General features: G+C 49.3%; 1 protein-coding gene across 1 annotated transcript; it reads right to left on the bottom strand.

Annotated features, from left to right (window-relative positions):
• Nucleotides 1-422: 422 nt before the first annotated feature.
• On the bottom strand, nt 423-8,705 carry S100B (S100 calcium binding protein B). Its single transcript, XM_075996868.1, has 4 exons — nt 8,599-8,705; nt 6,337-6,527; nt 3,946-4,091; nt 423-1,040 (listed from the first exon to the last, which is right to left on the bottom strand). Exons 3-4 carry the CDS (start codon nt 4,081-4,083, stop codon nt 900-902), a joined length of 279 nt encoding a protein of 92 aa, XP_075852983.1. The 5' UTR covers nt 4,084-4,091; nt 6,337-6,527; nt 8,599-8,705; the 3' UTR covers nt 423-899.
• Nucleotides 8,706-17,689: the final 8,984 nt, after the last annotated feature.

Below are 17,689 nucleotides of genomic sequence, written 5' to 3'. Positions count from 1 at the left end.
CCGGATTCTGCTTTGATGGGTTTGTTTAGGTCACATACGATCGGCCGGTGGGTGTGTGAATTTCCGCGCCTTCACCCTTAGAAAAGCAAAGCGGGAAGAGGGCGGGTACGATTAATTGGAGTTTCCCGGGAGTAGTTTTCATATTTGCAGCCTGTTGGCTTATTTGGGGGCTCTGCAGCGCAAGTGCAGCCTCGGGCTCCGCAGCGGGCAGACCGGCCGGCTGACCCCGCGCCCGGCGGCTAACCCCAGGCAGGAGCGGCCCCCAGTGGCAGGATTCCGAGTCTCGTTCTGGTTAAACCGTCGGAGTTTCTGGCTTATGAGACGCGCAGTTCCGTTTAGAACAGTTGGCGTTCAGTGTTTGCTCAGTCGTCACAAAGGGTTACCCAGCTCTTGGGTAGGTGGGAAGGAACAGTCAGACCATCCAACTGCTTTAGGCTTTATTTGCGCTAACGACGAACAGATTCTAGGAAGGGCAGCCTTTCCAAATGATGGTGGACAAGGCTTGGCGTGTTAAAATGCAGAGGAAGCCTTAGGGATGCCCGGGGGTAATTTTTGGTAGTCAGTTTTGGTTTTTTTGAGTTGGGATTCTACACAGCCATGGTGGTCTGTACAACCCATGTTTACGACTGAGAATTTCCTAAATGATTATGACCAAAAGTCGCTGGGACCAGACACCTTACACATTTGCCTAATGCAGCATAAATAATGGTGCAGGCCATTTGAAACAGCCCTTAGAGAGAGGCTGCCAGTTTTTCATTCACAAAGCAAATAAAGCTTCCTAAATAGCTACAACATGACTAGAGAGCTCAGCTTCTACTAGCCTGCAAGCCCTCGTTCTCTTCCTCTTGTGTGACCTTCTTTGTTACAGGAGCAGCCGGCTGCTTTCTCCTTTCTCCCTCTCATTCGTGTTCAAAGAATTCGTGGCAGGCAGTGGTAACCATGGCAACAAAGGCCATAAACTCCTGGAAGTCACATTCACCATCTCCATCATTGTCCAGTGTTTCCATGACTTTGTCCACAACCTCTTGCTCTTTGATTTCCTAAGAGAGAGAAGAGAAGTTGCCCAACTTGTTTTAAAATGGAATTTAGGGCCATGAAAATGAAAAGTTGGATGTCTGATCATTTGTATCAGAAATAACCTAAGATTCCAGAAATAAGATATAAAATGCAAGGTATCAGGAGAGACTTCTGTGGCCAGGGGCTGTTGGCCAAGCAGAAGCCTCTATGGTCTGTGCCTGCACCTGGGCTACTTGAAAAGCCTGAATAGAGCAACCAAGATGTGAAAAACTACAGGTTGCTATCCTTAAACACCTGACAAAAAATACAGTCTAGATCAGCCTGAGCAAATGTTTTGAAATAAAAATGAACTTTGGCTCTCCTAAGTTTTTCATGTGTTTCCGTGTGTGGAAGCTCCTATAGTGAAGGCTTCCAGTGGAACTTAATGTTTTGAAAGTTCCTCTGTTGCTGAAATAACTATTGGGAACATGTCCTACATTTGCTAATAACTTGGGTTTCTTTTCCCACTTGAGTTGATTTCCAGGTACTATGAGACTTTCCTGAGAGTTCTGCCCAAAACCAATCGAATGGTGTGTTATTAACCACTTCGGTACCAGCGTTGACTATGGTTGATAGCCATAGATGAACGCGCACAGCGACTTTAGCCGACAGCGTGATAGGACTTTTCTAATTTTTCATTTTTCAAAATAAAATTGTGAACATTTAAAAATAACACAATGAAAACATATATGTATATGTTACCTATTCTGATTTACATTACAAGTAAAGCTGCCTGTAAAGTAAAACAAGCTTTCAGTGCTTTAAAGCTTTTCTCATCACACAAGAGCAAAACGGATTCATCATCAATGCACAGCACAAACTATCCTGCGGACTATGAGTGCTGGCTGTGGGCAAGGTTTTGTGGCTAGTGAGCGTGGTACCAAAGTGATTAAGTGATGTACAAAGCCTCAGAGGAACAAACTGTGCAGGGCTGCAAGTATTGCAGAAAGAATGTGGGTGTTGAAGACTGAAGAGCACAAATGCAGATTGTTCACAGTAGCAAATCCCCAGACAGGACAGCCTGGCTGAAATGTATAGTGTACAGTGGCTGCCTTGAGTATGAAACACGCAGAGGAGGCTGGGCGAGGTGGCTCACGCCTGTAATCCTAGCACTCTGGGGAGCTGAGGTAGAAGGATCGTTTGAGCTCAGGAGTTCAAGACCAGCCTGAGCAAGAGTGAGACCCTGTCTACTAAAAAAATATATGTATATGTATATATATATATATAGAGAGAGAGAGAGAGAGAAATGAGTTAGACAACTAATACATATACATATATACACACATACATATAAAATTAGCTGGGCATGGTGGCTCATGCCTATAGTCCAAGCTACTCGGGAGGCTGAGGCAGGAGGATCGCTTGAGCCCAGGAGTTAGAGGTTGCTGTGAGCTAGGCTGACGCCACGGTGCTCTAGCCCAGGCAACAGGGTGAGACTCTGTCTCAAAAAATAAATAAATAAATAAATAAAACACGCAGAGGAGTGTGAATCCAGTGGAGGTTGGGATGGGGCCTGAGAACGTCTGCTCAAAATGGGTGGAAGCAGGACATTAATTCCAACCACATGGGAGATCTGCTTCTGAACCGAAATGGCCTTGATAAAACCAAACCAACAAATGTCCGTGGTGCCTTGATATGCTTACCATGAATTATTTATCATTTGTAAATTGTGATTCTCACATGCTATGTTTTAAGATCAATAATTAGTAGCTACTATTTGTTGAACTTCCACTGTGTTAAGCACTCAACAAACACCATCTCATTTCACCGTTTTCATAGAAGAAGAAACTGGGACTTTTACGCTGCCAGGTCAGAAGGCAAAATTGGTGAGAGCAGATTCCTAGTCAGGGACAGCAGCTGCTCCATGAACTTGGATCCCTGAGAAAACCAGTCCTGGAGTCAGACTTGGAGGTGCCCCAGCAAGCCTGCAGGCCTGTGTGCTCCACTCCGTGGTGTGGTGGAGCGTTTGGGTGAGGGGACGGGACACCAGCCAGCCCTCCAGACAACATGCCCCGCTTTGGTGCTGGGACCCAGAGCTTGCGGTCCGTCCAGCAGTGAGCAACTGGACTGGCTCAGGAGGGTGGCTTCCAACCCTGTGTGCAGGGCCCTGCCCTGGCCTTTTACCCAGAGTCAGCGCATGGTCAGACACTAGTGTGCTGGTTCACTGGCCATTTCTCCTGCGTGTGAGTGGCCACTTGAGTGACCAACAGGGGCTGTCAGATCCAAGGGCAGTGGGGACAGTGAGTGGGGAAGTGAGTCCTTGATGCAGGTGTCTGGGTGGCTTCCACTGCAGGCCAAAGTGAGAACTGCCTGGAGAAGGCGGGGTCTCCAGGAGCCCTCATGGAGCTTCCTGAGTCAGGCCCCTGACCAAAGACATGGCCTCAGTTGCATCCTGTTCACCATGGAGCCTCCCGTGAGGCCCTAGGGCTTCCACAAGATGTGCACAGACCTCTGTCATGCCCTCAAAATATCCTTTTCCCAAAAACATTCCCAAAGTATAACAGATTATAACATTATATTATAACATTATAACATTGGCCCATGGTTAAGTCATGAGCATTTTTTTGTCCCATTCTGCCATCACTATTCTTGTAAATCCTTAGACTTTTGGACAAAGGTCAGCATTCCTTTCTTTGCCTTTGAGGCAGCAGCTTTTCCTTGAGATGCCGACTGCACACACGGCAGTCGACAGGAAGATGGAAACAAGGGGGCCCACTAAGCAGCCTTTGGGACGAGAGCTCAGGTGTTTAAACAACTCTCAGACACAATCTAGGAGTCCCAAAACAGACCTGGAGTCCCCTTCAGGGCGGCTCAGGAGATGATGGGTCCAGGTGGCTTTGTAAGTGGGAAGGGGACGGATACACTGCTGATTTTAGGAAGCAGACTCACCTCTAGAAAGTGAGAGAGCTCGTTGTTGATGAGCTCCTTAAGCTCCGACTTCTTCAGCTTGTGCTTGTCACCCTCCCTCCCGGAATACTGATGGAAAACGTCGATGAGGGCCACCACTGCCTTCTCCAGCTCAGACATCCTGGGGCCTGCAGAGGAAAGATGCCTCGTTTGTACCCAGAACAATCAATGTGTCTTCCTCACAGACTCCAGCCCAAGCAGGACTGGCCTTGGCTTGTGTCTCTCCAGGCTCAGAGCAGGGGCACGGCCCGGGGCATCCTGGGAATTTGCACAGGTGTCATCCTCTTAGGACCCGCTTCTGGTCCTTGAGGGCACAGGGACAAGTTTTCAAGCCCCCTGGCCTCTGGTTAGGGTGGGGCCAATGTGGCAGAGCAGGGAGGGAATTCAGGGTTAGGCTCCTCTCTGCTTTGCAGGGCCCCAAGATGAAGTGACAGGGCGCAGGCAGCAAAGTGTCACCTGCAAGCTGTTAGAATTTACCAGAAAGCATCGAGGTGAGTAGAGCAAAATAAGAACATACAAGTCAATACATTCCTATATTCTATCAACAGAAAATATAGCACAAAATATCATATTCATCTAACAATGGCATTATCTAAGAATAAGTTTAGGAGGAAAACTGCAGGTCCTTCCAGAAGATTCTAAGGAACATAAAATGTAGGAACTTATTTTCCTTTGAATTAATATATAAATTTTAAGTAATTTTAAATAAAAATATTGGGATATTTGTGTTTTGGATGGCTGAGGAACATGACAAAAACAACTGTAAAATTTATCTGTAAAAATAAATGTAGAATTGTCACATTTTTTAAAAATAGCAATAAAAGGTACTTGATCTGCCAGAAACAGAAATGTGTCCTAAGGTCAGGTCAGGATTAAACTGAGTGGCGCTGAGTCAGGGACAGGCAGAACACAGCGGTGCTCACTCACTCACCAGGGCTGCGTCTCTCTGCAGCTCTCACAGAGAGGCTCCTCCTACCTCCCTCCTAACCAGCACCAAGACCCTGTTCCTGGGCCCCAGACTGAGGAATGATCCGGCCCATCCTGGGAGAGTGGCACATTTTCCAAAGGGCGGCTCCCAGAATGGACCCACAGGCAGAGAAGTTTACCAGCTTTTGCCGTGAGTTCTAATCATTAAAAAGGACATTTGCACTGTCAAAATTAAATACAATTTAAACATTAAATATTGTTGAAAAATCACTCCCATGTTGAATCTATCACATCTTAAAAATAATTTGGAATAAAATCTTTGAAATTCTTTTTATTTCATGATCTTCCAAAGGAAATGGGATTGAAGATTTTTACATCGGCCTGATCTTTGCTAGTGTCATCCTGTTAACAATCAGTGCATTTTGTTTTGCTCTTAAGCAAAACAAAAAATCTGATACATCAATGAGATTTGTATCTATACAAACAGAGCAATTCAGACAGATCAAACTGCCATTTCATACTTCCTTATACTTTGTACTCCAGTCTTCAATCATTGATACATATATTGGGAAACAACATAAAACGAGATTTGTCTGTCATTTTGATGCCTCTCAAAGTCTGTGGTGATTTGAGGACGAGGACATGGAGTTATTTTCTGTGAAATATGACTACCGGGATTTTTACCAAGGAAAGGCATAAAGCATGTATTCCATACATTAGAAAACCCCACAAAATGTGGTTTTCCTCATAACCACATTATAAATCAATTTAAAAACTTTTATTCTGTTAAGTTCTTTCCTTTGACTTAAGAAACAGTTGATAGTTTATAGCTTATCTTTTAAGAGCCATGGAAATAAAGTCCATGTTTCCATTGGAAATGAGAACCTTTGAACTCCAATGCCATAGAAAGACACTTCATGAGGGTCCCCTCAAGGGAAGGGGCTCTGCCTCCCTGAGACACCGTGAGACTGAGGAAAGTTAAAAGTCACCATTAAACCCAGTTTCTTTGACCCAATTCAGAATTTATTGGTAAAGACCTTCTCAGGTTTTCTGTGCTCTCTGCGTGGTGTGCAGGGTCTTGGGGACCCTGGCGTTTCAAACTGGGGGAGCCTGGAAAGCCCAGAGGCAGTTACTTGCCAGGGCCAGGGAAAGATGCGGGAATGAGCCACAGATTTGTGGCTAAACCAGCTTCAGTCTCTCCATCATCCTCAGCCCCCGTGGAAGCAAAAACCTTGCTCTCCAGGTTAGAGAAGCAGCAACATTGAGTGACTCTGGGGAGATGACTCTGCACCCCTCACTGCCCAGGGCTGCCACGGCCGGTGTCCACGGAGCAGCAGCTCACGCCCACGGACACTTCTGGGGGCTGCCGCTCGGTTTCCCCCTCTAGTCCCTCCCCCAGAAGAAAAGGCAGCTTCTTCCCAAGTGTCCCTGAGTCTCCCCTCTCACCTCCTCTTGTCACCTCCGTGCCGTGGGTCCGGGTGGCAGGATCTGGGGCCGAGGCTGCTCTTATTCCCTCTCCCCGGGCGGGCGGCCGAGCCCTGGGCAGCAGCCAATTGCCATGCGGGGGGCGCCACACACAGGGCAACGCTGGCTGGGCCGGGCCTGGAGCCGCTCACTCACTGGCCAAGGATGAGCGCCTGTGGGCAGGAAGTGAGGAGTCAGCTTTTTGTGCTGTTGTTTTATTTATTACATGAATATTGATGTCCCTCTAAAGGAAGGGGTGGGGGTGGGGGAGGAAAGAGACTTGGATTGATGGGTTCAAACAAAGCGTCGGCCACAGGGCCAGCAGCTTCCCGCACAGTCTGGACGTGGGCAGTTTCCAGCACAGCTTGCCCTTGAGCCTGTCTCCCTGTGCCAGCCTGGCCCCCGCTGGCCTGTGATGCCCTGTGGCCACCAGCACTTGGCCGTGGCCAGCCCTGGGCTGAACAGGCTGCCTCAGAGCAGCTCAGAGGAGCCTGGCGTCTGCAAGGCTAAAGCCGTGGTCACCCTGGACACTTAGCACTTTCAGGGGAATCCGTGACACAGCCAGCCACACCCAGGGCCTCTCCCTGCACCCCAGGCTGGAGGTCACAGACTGTCACAGAGCTGGTGACGCTCTGTGTCACAGGGGTGCAGAGGGGCCTGCGCTGAGGCCGTGACCAGCACAGGAGTGCAGAGTCCAGATGTACCGTCTTCAGTGGCACCTGCTGAGCCTCCAGCATGGCCACCAGCTCGTGAACTCTTGTCAGACGTGGGCATCCGTCCACACGTGACACGAATGTGCCCAATACGCCCACGGTTCCTACAGGACGTCCTAGCCAGGTCCTTCTGCCAACGCAGTTTGAAAGTGGCCGTGGAAGGATTTACTCACAAAGATGCCTGTGGACGTGGCTGTTTTGCTGTCATTAGTTTTGTCCAGTAAGCTCCTGATTGCTGAGCACCCGTCAGAGTGCCCTGCAGACCGCAGGGGACTTCCGGCCACAGGCCTGACCTGGCCCTGCCCCGGGGCCTGAGCAGCTTCGCTGTCCCCAGCTGCTGCCTCTGGGGCAGGGTCGGCATGTGCCTGTCCAGCCGAGGATGGAGCCAGGCTGTGGGGTGGCCGTTCCCGCAAGCCGTAGCCACGTCCCCAGGACAGCAGCCTGGGCTTGGTTCACCCTCCCGCCTGGTCCTGCGAGGGTGAAAAATCTTCTGGAATCTGCTCGTGTGGCTGCTGCACACCTGTGCTCCAGGACCGGAGCGTCACCTACACACGAGACCCCCGGCTCCCTGGACGGCATCCACCCCACCTCGGCTCTGTGGAGGGGAGGACAGGGCGTTCTTCAGAGAGGTAGGAGGTGACATCAGGGCCAGCGCCTGATGAATGCACACCCTCCCCAGGGCCCCAGGTCCACACGACTGCCAGGTGTGAAACCCAGCACCGCTGTTTACGTGTCCAACTTTGGGGAGTTGCCAACCCTGTCTGTGGCACGGTGACTGTGGTGCCTTCGCACAGGCTGCTCCTGGCCCTTCTTTGACCATCACACTTCCAGGCCCAGCTCGTCCCTGCTCCGGACTCACAGTTTGAGTTGCAGCTCCGACCATGTGCCCCAGGAGGACCCCTTGCCAGGGTGGCGAGAAGAACCTTACTGTGCGGAGCACCTGGAGAGCTCTGTGGTTTGTGGCCTGCGTGTGACCATGTGGGTGGCTGCCGTGGAGACAGACTTGCTGATTTCAGTGGGGGTGACAGCATTTCAGAGCCGCAGAGACCAGGTGACAGCACTTCTCCACCAGAGACGAGGTGTGATCGTCAACTGCGGAGGGCAGGACACATGCCAGTCCTGGCAGCACCTGGGTCCACAGAGGTGTTTGGCTGTGGTTGATGATTGGTCACAGCGTTCCCAGGAGTGGGGTGGGTGGACTGCCGCTGGCGTGGTCTCCACCCACACGGCGGGAGGGACTCCAGGTCTGGCAGCAGGAGTGGAGGACCGCGGCCTCTCCGCGTCTACAGACCTCAGGCGGGCCAGACCCACGCCCTGAGACAGAACCCGCCGCTCCCAGCAGGGCACAGCCCAGCTCTTCCTCCACACCTGCCCCGAGTCCACCTGCAGCCGCTGACTAAAGACAAGGACACAACCCAGACCTCCCAAGAGCCATCAGACGCGGCCTCTGAGCTGACACCCGTCCAGGTCTCGACTCCACGGGCCTCTAACTCGACTCGCGGCGGCCCGCCGGAGCACGGATTTTCCCTACAGTTATTTTTTCAGTTCCCGAAGGCATAATCGAAGCGCCTTGGCCACTGGACGCGTCCCCTCGTGGGTGCTGCACTGTGGGGTGAGGACCGTTGTGGCAGGAGAAGCCGGGCGGGAGTCCTGGCGAGAAAGCCCCTTCCTACCGCGAAGCTGCAGCGTCCCTGACGCGCGGGGTCGACGTCGCGTCAACGTCGGGGCGCGGAGCTGACGCACCAGGGCGGCGACGGCACCTCAGCGGCGCGGCGGCCCTGCGAGGTCGCGCGGACGGTGGAGAACACAGGCTCCCTCGAGTGGGCAGCCGCGACGGCTGTGCCCGGAGGCGTCTCTGCCGCAGGAGACCGCGCAGCCCTGGCCCGCGGTGGCGGCCACTGAGCTGACGGAGGCCTCTTCTGCAAACCACTTGCAAGGACCGGCGGGAGCGGTTTGCCTTCCCCGGGCGGCGTGGACAGAGCACGCTCGCGGAGCCGCCGGGGGCGCGTCCGTTCTCCGGCCCGCGTGGGTGAGGACCGTCCGCGGAGACCTCCAGCACCCCACGGTTCGCAAAGCATCACACAGTCCACTCATGTTGACGACACTGGGCTTATTGGAACAGGGAATAGCAAGTGCTCTGGACACTTTAGGGGACATATGCTAATTAGAAGGTGGGAGCTAAGCTCCAGCAAAAATTCAGGGGCCTGCCACCCCAGTGAAGTTCAGTGGTCTGGAGTATGTGGAAGCATCCCTTCCCAGTGGAAGGCTAGTTGCTGTGCTTTGCGCCATCTGCCATGAGAAAGAAGCAGAACGTTTAGTTGGGCGTCGGGGCTTTGGACAGAACAGACTCCTAGTTCCACGTGCTACATCAGCCCTCCCGCCGGCAGGTTCTAGCGGGGACCAGAGCAGGCGTGGCTGTGGTGCCAGCCGTGACAACACCCTGCCCTGGGAAGGCGGAAGGTTTGTTCCGTCTGAAGAGAAACCAGACTGTGACTTTGCCACCAAGATTCAGCAGATACAGTGACGTTCACAGTGTCTGTGGCACATTGCGAGGCCCCATGGACGGCACCAGAACCACAGGAGAGAGCTCTGGGGTTTGGGAACAGCTCTATGCCCTCTCTGGCAGCCTACCAGTCTCATCCTAATGGCAGCTTCTCGCTTCTGGGAAGCTTCTGCTGCTGGGCCTCCACAGTGATACCGAGGAGGCCGTGGGGCCCGAGCGCATCCAACGCATCTGGCAGTAAAGCCAGGGTGGCAGCCACACACCATCCAACGGAAATGGCGCCTGAGACCCATCATGGGTGAATCTGAAGATGCAATAAACTGCAGGGGGAGGTGGTTCAGAGTCCTTTGACACTGACTCCTGTCACACGGCCTCTCCCCTCTCGAGGCACATCTTGGGCTGCACCTTAATCCCGGTGACTGTGCAGGAAGAAACTTGAGCCTGGGTACAGGTGGTCGGCAGGGTGCACAGAACTGTGAGCAGAACCCTTGGTTGCCCCCTGCGTCTAGGGAGAAAGGGGCCAGGAGTGTGGATCTGCGGTAATTCGTGGGCAGCTGCAACTTGGAAGGAAGAGGATTGGAAAATTGGTGACAGGAAGGCTCTGGAGGAGGCTGTGGCCAGACCTCCCTGGATGGGCTCACCTTCTGCTCCTGCTGGAGCATGTCTGCTTCACGCCCTGCCGCGGTGCGTGTGCGTGGCGTGTCTGGTGGTGCTGGGCTCCAGCCACTGCTGGAAAGGGCAGCCCTTGGTGACCTAATAGTCTGGCTGGGCCCAGAGGCCACTTTGCCCTGGTTCTCCTAACACGGACACTGCACACTCCGGAATTCAGCCCCCAACTCCCTGTGCACGTCCACCCAGGCTCGCTGTGCCCTGGGGTCCTGTTTCTCAAGAGGTCTCTGGCCCAGGCTCACACCCACAGCAGGACCGCAGCACCTTCTGTGCACCTCGCCAGCCTTGGTTCACCTGTGCTCCGTGGGACAGTGTCAAGAACTGCAAACAGTCTGAGATTTTGCCCTGCTTGCTAGCCAGCAAGTTAAAGACTTGAAGTCTGGGGGTCAGAGATCACTCACGGCACAATCAGCGGCCGGAGCTTCATGTCTGTGCTCCCCGTGCTTCCTGAGCCCAGTGAAGGCCGCGGTGAGCCGTGTCTCAGGAGGGCAGCACCAAGCTCGGGTTCAGTGCTTTCACAGGGACAGGTAAGGAGGCTGCCCTCTGTTCTCGCTGCTCAGGCTGCGCACTGCAAACAGCCAGTGGGTGAGCCTAGTTATGGCCCCACTCCTGCTTACACTGCAACCACCCACAGGGCGTGCAGGGCCGGGGTGCCTGCCTGTCATGGGGGTTTCCTGCTGGGTCACAGCTCGACCAGCTCTGGCCTGGGCAACCAGCAAAACTTCCAACAAAGTTCCAGCCAGCCTTGAGGAGGGGCCTTTTCTGAGTTTGCCTTCAGGTTGTTCTCCCTCTGGACTAGGCTACCTGTTAGGTCTGTCTTAGGTCTATCTTTGCAGTTTCTGTCCTGTCATAGTTTCACCATTTTTTTTTTTTTTTTTTGAGACAGAGTCTCACTCTGTTGCCTGGGCTAGAGTGCCATGGTGTCAGCCTAGCTCACAGCAACCTCAAACTCCTGGGCTCAATCAAGTGATCCTCTTGCCTCAGCCTCCCAAGTAGCTGGGACTACAGGCACGTGCCACCATGCCCGGCTAAATTTATATATATATTGTCCAGCTTATTACCTTCAATGTTTTTAGTAGAGATGAGGTCTCGCTCTTGCTCAGCCTGGTCTTGAACTTCTGAGCTCAAATGATCCTCCCGCCTTGGCCTCCCAGAGTGCTAGGATTACAGGTTTGAGCCACCGCACCCAGCCTAACCATTGTTTTATGTTAAACTCTCCTGTTTAAATTACTGTATAGTCTCTACCTCTTGATTGGACCCAGATCAATATACTAGGTAACAAGAAAAATGAAAAGTTTAGTGAAATTTTTAAACTTCTTTGTTAATCTAAAATTATTTTTTAAAAATTTAGGAAAAAGATAATATATGGAAAGAGTAAATGTAGAAGAGACAAAATGGAGAAAAACTATAGCACTGATGCCTAAAATCAGTAGTTATTTTTGGATTTAATTTGCTCTTCTTTTTTCTAGTTTCCTAAAGTAGAAGCTTAGATTATTGATTTTATGTCTTTTTTCTTTCCAGATACATGAATCCAATGCTATGAATGTGTCGTTAAGCACTGCTTTTGCTGCATCCCCCAAATTTTGTTAAGTTGTATTTTCATTTTTAGTTAGTTTTAAAATGTTACTATTTCTCTTGAGATTTCTGTTTCAAACTATGTGTTATTTAGAAGTGTGTTGTTTAAACCCCAAATATGTTGGGATTTTCTTAGCTATCATTCTGTTACTGATTTCTAGTTTATTGTGGTCTGACGCACATACTTTATGATTTTTATTCTTTAAAGTCTGTTAAGGTGTGTTTTATGGCCCAGAATGTGGTGTGTGTTCCCTGTGAATGTTGGCAAACGCTCCCTGTGAGCTTGAGAAGAATGTGTGATCTGCTACTATCGGATGACATGGTCTATAGCTGTCCATTATACCCACTTGATTGCTTGGTGGTGGTGTTGAGTTCAGCTATATTCTTACTGATTTCTTTCCTGCTGTATCTGTCCATCGTTGATAGAGGACATTGATATCTTCAACTATCATTGTGGATTCATCTAATTCTCCTTGCAGTTCTACTAGTTTTGCCTTGTGTATTTTGACTTTCTGGCATTTTTTGTTTGTTTTTTTGAGACAGAGTCTCACTCTGTCAAATGGGCTAGAGTGCTGTGGCATCAGCCTAGCTCACAGCCACCTCAGATGCCTGGGCTCAAGTGATTCTCCTGCCTTAGTGTCTTGAGGAGCTGGAACTACAGTCACCTGCCACCATGCCCTGCTAATTTTTCTATTTTTTTTTTTTTTTTTTTTTGAGACAGTCTCACTTTGTTGCCCAGGCTAGAGTGCTGTGGCGTCAGCCTAGCTCACAGCAACCTCAAACTCCTGGCCTCAAGCAATCCTTCTGTCTCAGCCTTCCAAGTAGCTGGGACTACAGGCATGTGCCACCATGCCAGGCTAATTTTTTCTATATATTTTAGTTGGCCAATTAATTTCTTTCTATTTTTAGTAGAGATGGAGTCTCACTCTTGCTCAGGCTGATTTTGAACTCCTCACCTCGAGCAATCATCCCACCTCGGCCTCCCAGAGTGCTAGGATTACAGGCGTGAGCCACCATGCCAGGCCCTAATTTTTCTGTTTTTAGTAGAGATGGGGTCTCGCTCTTGTTCGGGCTGGTCTTGAACTCCTGAGCTCAAGTGATCCTTCCACCTTGGCCTACCCAGAGTGCTAGGATTACAGGTGTATGCCACTGTGCCCGGCCTTGACTTTCTATTGTTAATGCATACATGTTAAAAGTTGTCATGTCTTTTTGGAGTATTGATTCTTTATCATTGTGTAACACTCTCTTTATCCCTGATAACTTTCCCTGCTCTGAAGTCTGCTCTGTCTGAAATTAACAGAGCTACTCCCACTTTTTTGGATTGGTGTTAGCATGGTATATCTTTCTCTATCCATTTACTGTTAAACTGTGTGTGTCTTGTAGATAACATATAGTTTGGTCTTGTTTTCATCCACTCTGACAATCTCTGTCTTTCATTTGGGATATTCGGACCATTGTTGTTCAAAGTGATTATTGGTAGAGCTGGATTAACATCTACTGTGTTTGTTGCTGTTTCTATTTGTTGCCTTTGTTCTTTGTTCCTGTTCTGTCTTCCACACCTTCTCTGCCTTTTGGTGGTTTTAACTGATCATTTTATATGATTCCATTTTTTCCCTTCCTTAGAATATCAATTCACACTTCTTAAAACAATTTTTTTCAGTGGTTTTCTTAGAGTTTGTAATGTGTGTTTACAATCAATCCAAGTTCACTTTCCAATAACAAACACCATACCTTTTCATGGGTGGTGCAAGCCCCTTAGAATAACAAAATATTTCTAATCCCATATTATATCTATATATATTGATATATATCATCAAATACATCATTGCTATTATCATTTTGAGCTCAATATTATCTGTTAAATCAATTAAGAATAAGAAAATAAGTTTTTATTTTACCATCACATTCATTCTCTAATGATCTTCCTTTCTTTATATAGACCTGAGTTTCTGACCAATATCATTTTCCTTTTCTCTGAAGAACTTCTTTTTCAGCCCTATTGGCAACAATTTTCGTCTCAGAAAGTTTTTTATCCTTTTTATTTTTTTTGAGACAGAGTCTCACTCTGTTGCCCAGGCTAGATTGCCATGGTGTCAGCCTATCTCACAGCAACCTCAAACTCCTGGGCTCAAGTGATCCTCCTGCCTCAGCCTCCCGAGTAGCTGGGACTACAGGCATGTACCACCATGCCCAGCTAATTTTCATATATGTGTGTGTGTGTGTGTATGTATATTTAGTTGTCCAGCTAATTTCTTTCTATTTATTAGTAGAGATGGGGTCTTGCTCTTGCTCAGGCTGGCCTTGAGCTCAAACAATCCACCCGCCTTGGCCTCCCAGAGTGCTAGGATTACCCTCCTTCCCTTTTGAAGGATAATTTCACAGGGTATAGAATTCCAGGTTGGTAGGGTTCTTTTCTCAACGCTTTAAACACAGTCATGCTCTGCATAGTGCTTCAGTCAGTGACAGACTGCTGTGTGATGGTCCCATAGATTACAACTAAAAGTTGTAATCTATGCAACTAAAGTTGTAATCTAATGCAACTAAAAGTTCGTATTGCCCAGTGGCATCGTAGCTGTCATACATCACAGTGCAACGTGTTACTTACATGTGTGTGTGGTGATGCCAGTGTAAACAAACCCACTGCACTGCGAGTCACATAAAAGTACAGCACACACAGTTATGTGCAGTACATAGCACTTGACAGTGATAATAAGTGACCATGTTACTGGTTTATGTATTTACCATGCTATACATTTTGTTGTTATTTTAGAGTGTACTCCTTCTACTTACATACAAAAGGTTAACTGTGAGACAGCCTCAGGAAGGCCCTTCTGGGGGTAGGTGCCCAGAAGTCCTTGTCATCTGGGAAGTGACAGCTCCATGCCTGTTGCTGCCCCTGAAGACCTACCAGTGGGACAAGGCATGGAGGTAGAAGCCAGTGACATGGATGGTCCTGACCCTGTGCAGGCCTACAATAATATGTGTGCTGATGTCTTAGTTTTTAATAAGAAAATTTTAAAAATCAAAAAATTTAAAAATGGAAAAAAGCTCACAAAATAAGGGTGTAAAGAAAGAAAATATTTTTGTATAGCCATACAATGTGTTTATATTTTTAGTTAAGTGTTGTTTCAAATGAGTCCAACAGTAAAAAAATTAAAAAGTATATAAAGTAAAAAGTTACGGTAAGCTAAGGTTAATTTATTATTGAAGAAAGAATTAAGAAAAAACTTAGTGTAGCCTAGGAGTACAGTGTTAATTGTGTCTACAGTAGTGCCCCGGAACGTCCAAGGCCTTCACACACGCTCACCACTCACCGACTCACCCAGAGCAGCTTCCAGTCCTGCAGGCTCCATTCATAGTGAGTGCCCTAGACAAGTGGACCATTTAAAAAATCTTTTATACTGTATTTTTACTGTACCATCTCTATGTTTAGATATGTTTAGATGCACGAAGACTTAACCTTTGTGTCACAGTTGCCTGCAGTCTTCAGGCCAGTAACAGGCTGTGCAGGTGTGTGGCCTCAGAGCAAGAGGCTGCCCTACCGCCCAGGTGTGTCGTTGGCTCTACCATCCAGGCGTGTGTAAGTGCACTCGTGATGTCTGCACAGTGATGAAATATCAGGATGTAGCCCCGTCACTGACTGACACCCGACAGTATTTCATCCCACTGTCTTCTGCCCACGAGTTTCCTGGGAGAAGCTGGATGTTATTCTCATCTGTTCCTCTGTAGGGAAGGTGTTTTGTTTCCTGTGGCTTCTTTTGACTTTCTGAAATTTGACATGGTACTCCTGCCTTGGCACAGTGTTCTTTGGGGGGTGCGTTGATCCTGGCAGTGTTTTCTCAGTTTCCTGGGTCTGTGGTTTGATGTCTGACATTAACATGGGGGAAGTTCCCTGCCATTACTGCTTTAAATACTGCTTCTGTTCCTTTCTCTCTTTCTGCTTTCTCATTCATGCGTATGTTACATTTTTTGTAGCTGCCTTGTAAATCTTGGATATTCTGTTCCTGTTCCTTTTTTTTTTTTAAGTTTTATTCCCCTTTTTAGTTTGGTCATTGTCATATTCACATGTCTATTGTCATATTCTCAAGCTCAGAGATAATTTCCTCAACCGTGAGTCCACCAACAAACCCATCTAAGGCATTCTTCATTTCTGTTAGAGTTTTCAATCTTTAGCATTTCTTTCTGATTCTTTCTTGGAATTCCCATCTCTCTGTTGCTCATCTATCTTGCACGCCATCAACTTTTCCTGTTAGATCCCTTAGCAATTGATCAGAGCATTCAGAATTCCTGGCTTGATAATTCCAACATTCCTGCCATATGTGACTTTGCGTCTGATGCTTGTTTAGGCTCTTAAAACTGGTTTATGCTCTTCAGTATTCCACGTAATTTTTTGTTGAAGGCTGGACGTGCTTTACTGGCTGAAAGGAACTACTGTAAATGGGCCTCCAGTGATGTCTGGTGAGATGTTGAGGAGGGGACGTATCCCACGGCAGTAGGAGCATCGGTTGGGCCCTGCCCCAGGCTGTGAACCTCACAGGTGCTTGTCAGCCTCCCCAGCCCCACCCTCAGCAGATGAGATGGCTGGAGGGGCTGGAATTACGCATTTCTTGTCACCCCCGGGGAAGGATAGAGCCAGCTGGCCCCTGATGTAGCCCAGCCAGTTGGGCTCTGGTGAAATAGTTTCTCCTGGGAGCAAACGTTGTTAAGAACAGAGCACTTTGGGGCATTTCAAAATTGTTCCTTTTCCCTTCCCCTTGCTGAGGCATGAGGGGATTTTTCTCCAGTGTTCACTGTGAGGACCTGGCACAGCTCTTGGAGTAAAACACACATGAGCGAGGCCCCTGTGCTCAGCCCGGGAGCGTTTGTCTGCCAGGCTCTCCCACGCCACCCTAGCTGCCAGGCTGTCCCACGCCACCCCAGAGGCCTCTCAGTTACAGCTCAGGTGTCCTGCAGCTTGGCAAGTCCTGATTCTCTCTCCCCACCTGTCTGTCACTCCTGCTTTTGGGACAACAGTTTGTCCTGGGACTGCACTTCTCTAGTGGATCAAGGAACAGTTGATTTTTCAGTTTGTTCAGCTTTTTGCTTGATGTTAGGACACAGCAAAGACTTCCAAGCTCTTTAAGTGGTGAACTGGACACCTGAAATGAATAGTTATTTTTTTGAATATGTAAAATACCCAAATTGACATCATAAGACATTGCAAATATAAACAGTCCATCTGTGAAAGGAGTAAGTATAACCTGCATCACTCAAATAGCACAAAAGCGTAGGAGACCAAGCAGCAACAAGGGGCTGCTGTTGCCCAGCGATCACTATGGTGTCTCCTGAGAGGAGCCACCAGGGGCTGCTGGGCCTGGGAAGAGTGGTGCCCACTGTGAGGTGCACAAGCAGGACTCCACGCCCAGAGCCATCTGTGGGTGAGAACTGCCCAACGTGCCAGTCTGAGAAACGCTGGGGGTGACTGGAAGAGTGCTGAGGGAGCCGCAGGCCCCACAGCTAGTCTACAGCACTGAGTGCTGAAGGCACCGTGGGACTGGCCTTCTGCACTGCCTGCTCCACCACGGAAGGAGTGGGACAACGGGCTTTCAGGGTCCCAGCACCTGTCACGGCAGGGAAGGGCCTTCCCCAGGCAGGCAGTGGACGGGGGCAGGTGGGTCAACAGGTGCCTCTCTTTGACGTAAAAGCTTCTGCCAGGATCTTCTCCAGTCACTTGGGTGTCCCTCCCCCTCAGCCCGTCCTTTGTTCATACGTCCATTCAGCGGCTCAGTCAACGAGGCTGTCAGTCCCTGGCCTGGCTGAGCCTGGGGGGAAGGAAGGGGTCATTCTGGCCTATGTTTGCCAGGAGAAACCATGGGCGGCTGCATTGTTTTCTCAC

The sequence above is a fragment of the Microcebus murinus genome, chromosome 1, assembly GCF_040939455.1.
Source record: "Microcebus murinus isolate Inina chromosome 1, M.murinus_Inina_mat1.0, whole genome shotgun sequence".
In the NCBI taxonomy this organism is placed as follows: Eukaryota; Metazoa; Chordata; class Mammalia; order Primates; family Cheirogaleidae; genus Microcebus; species Microcebus murinus.
The sequence above is the reverse complement of the archived record's forward strand: the minus strand, read 5'-3'. Positions and strand labels throughout refer to the sequence as shown.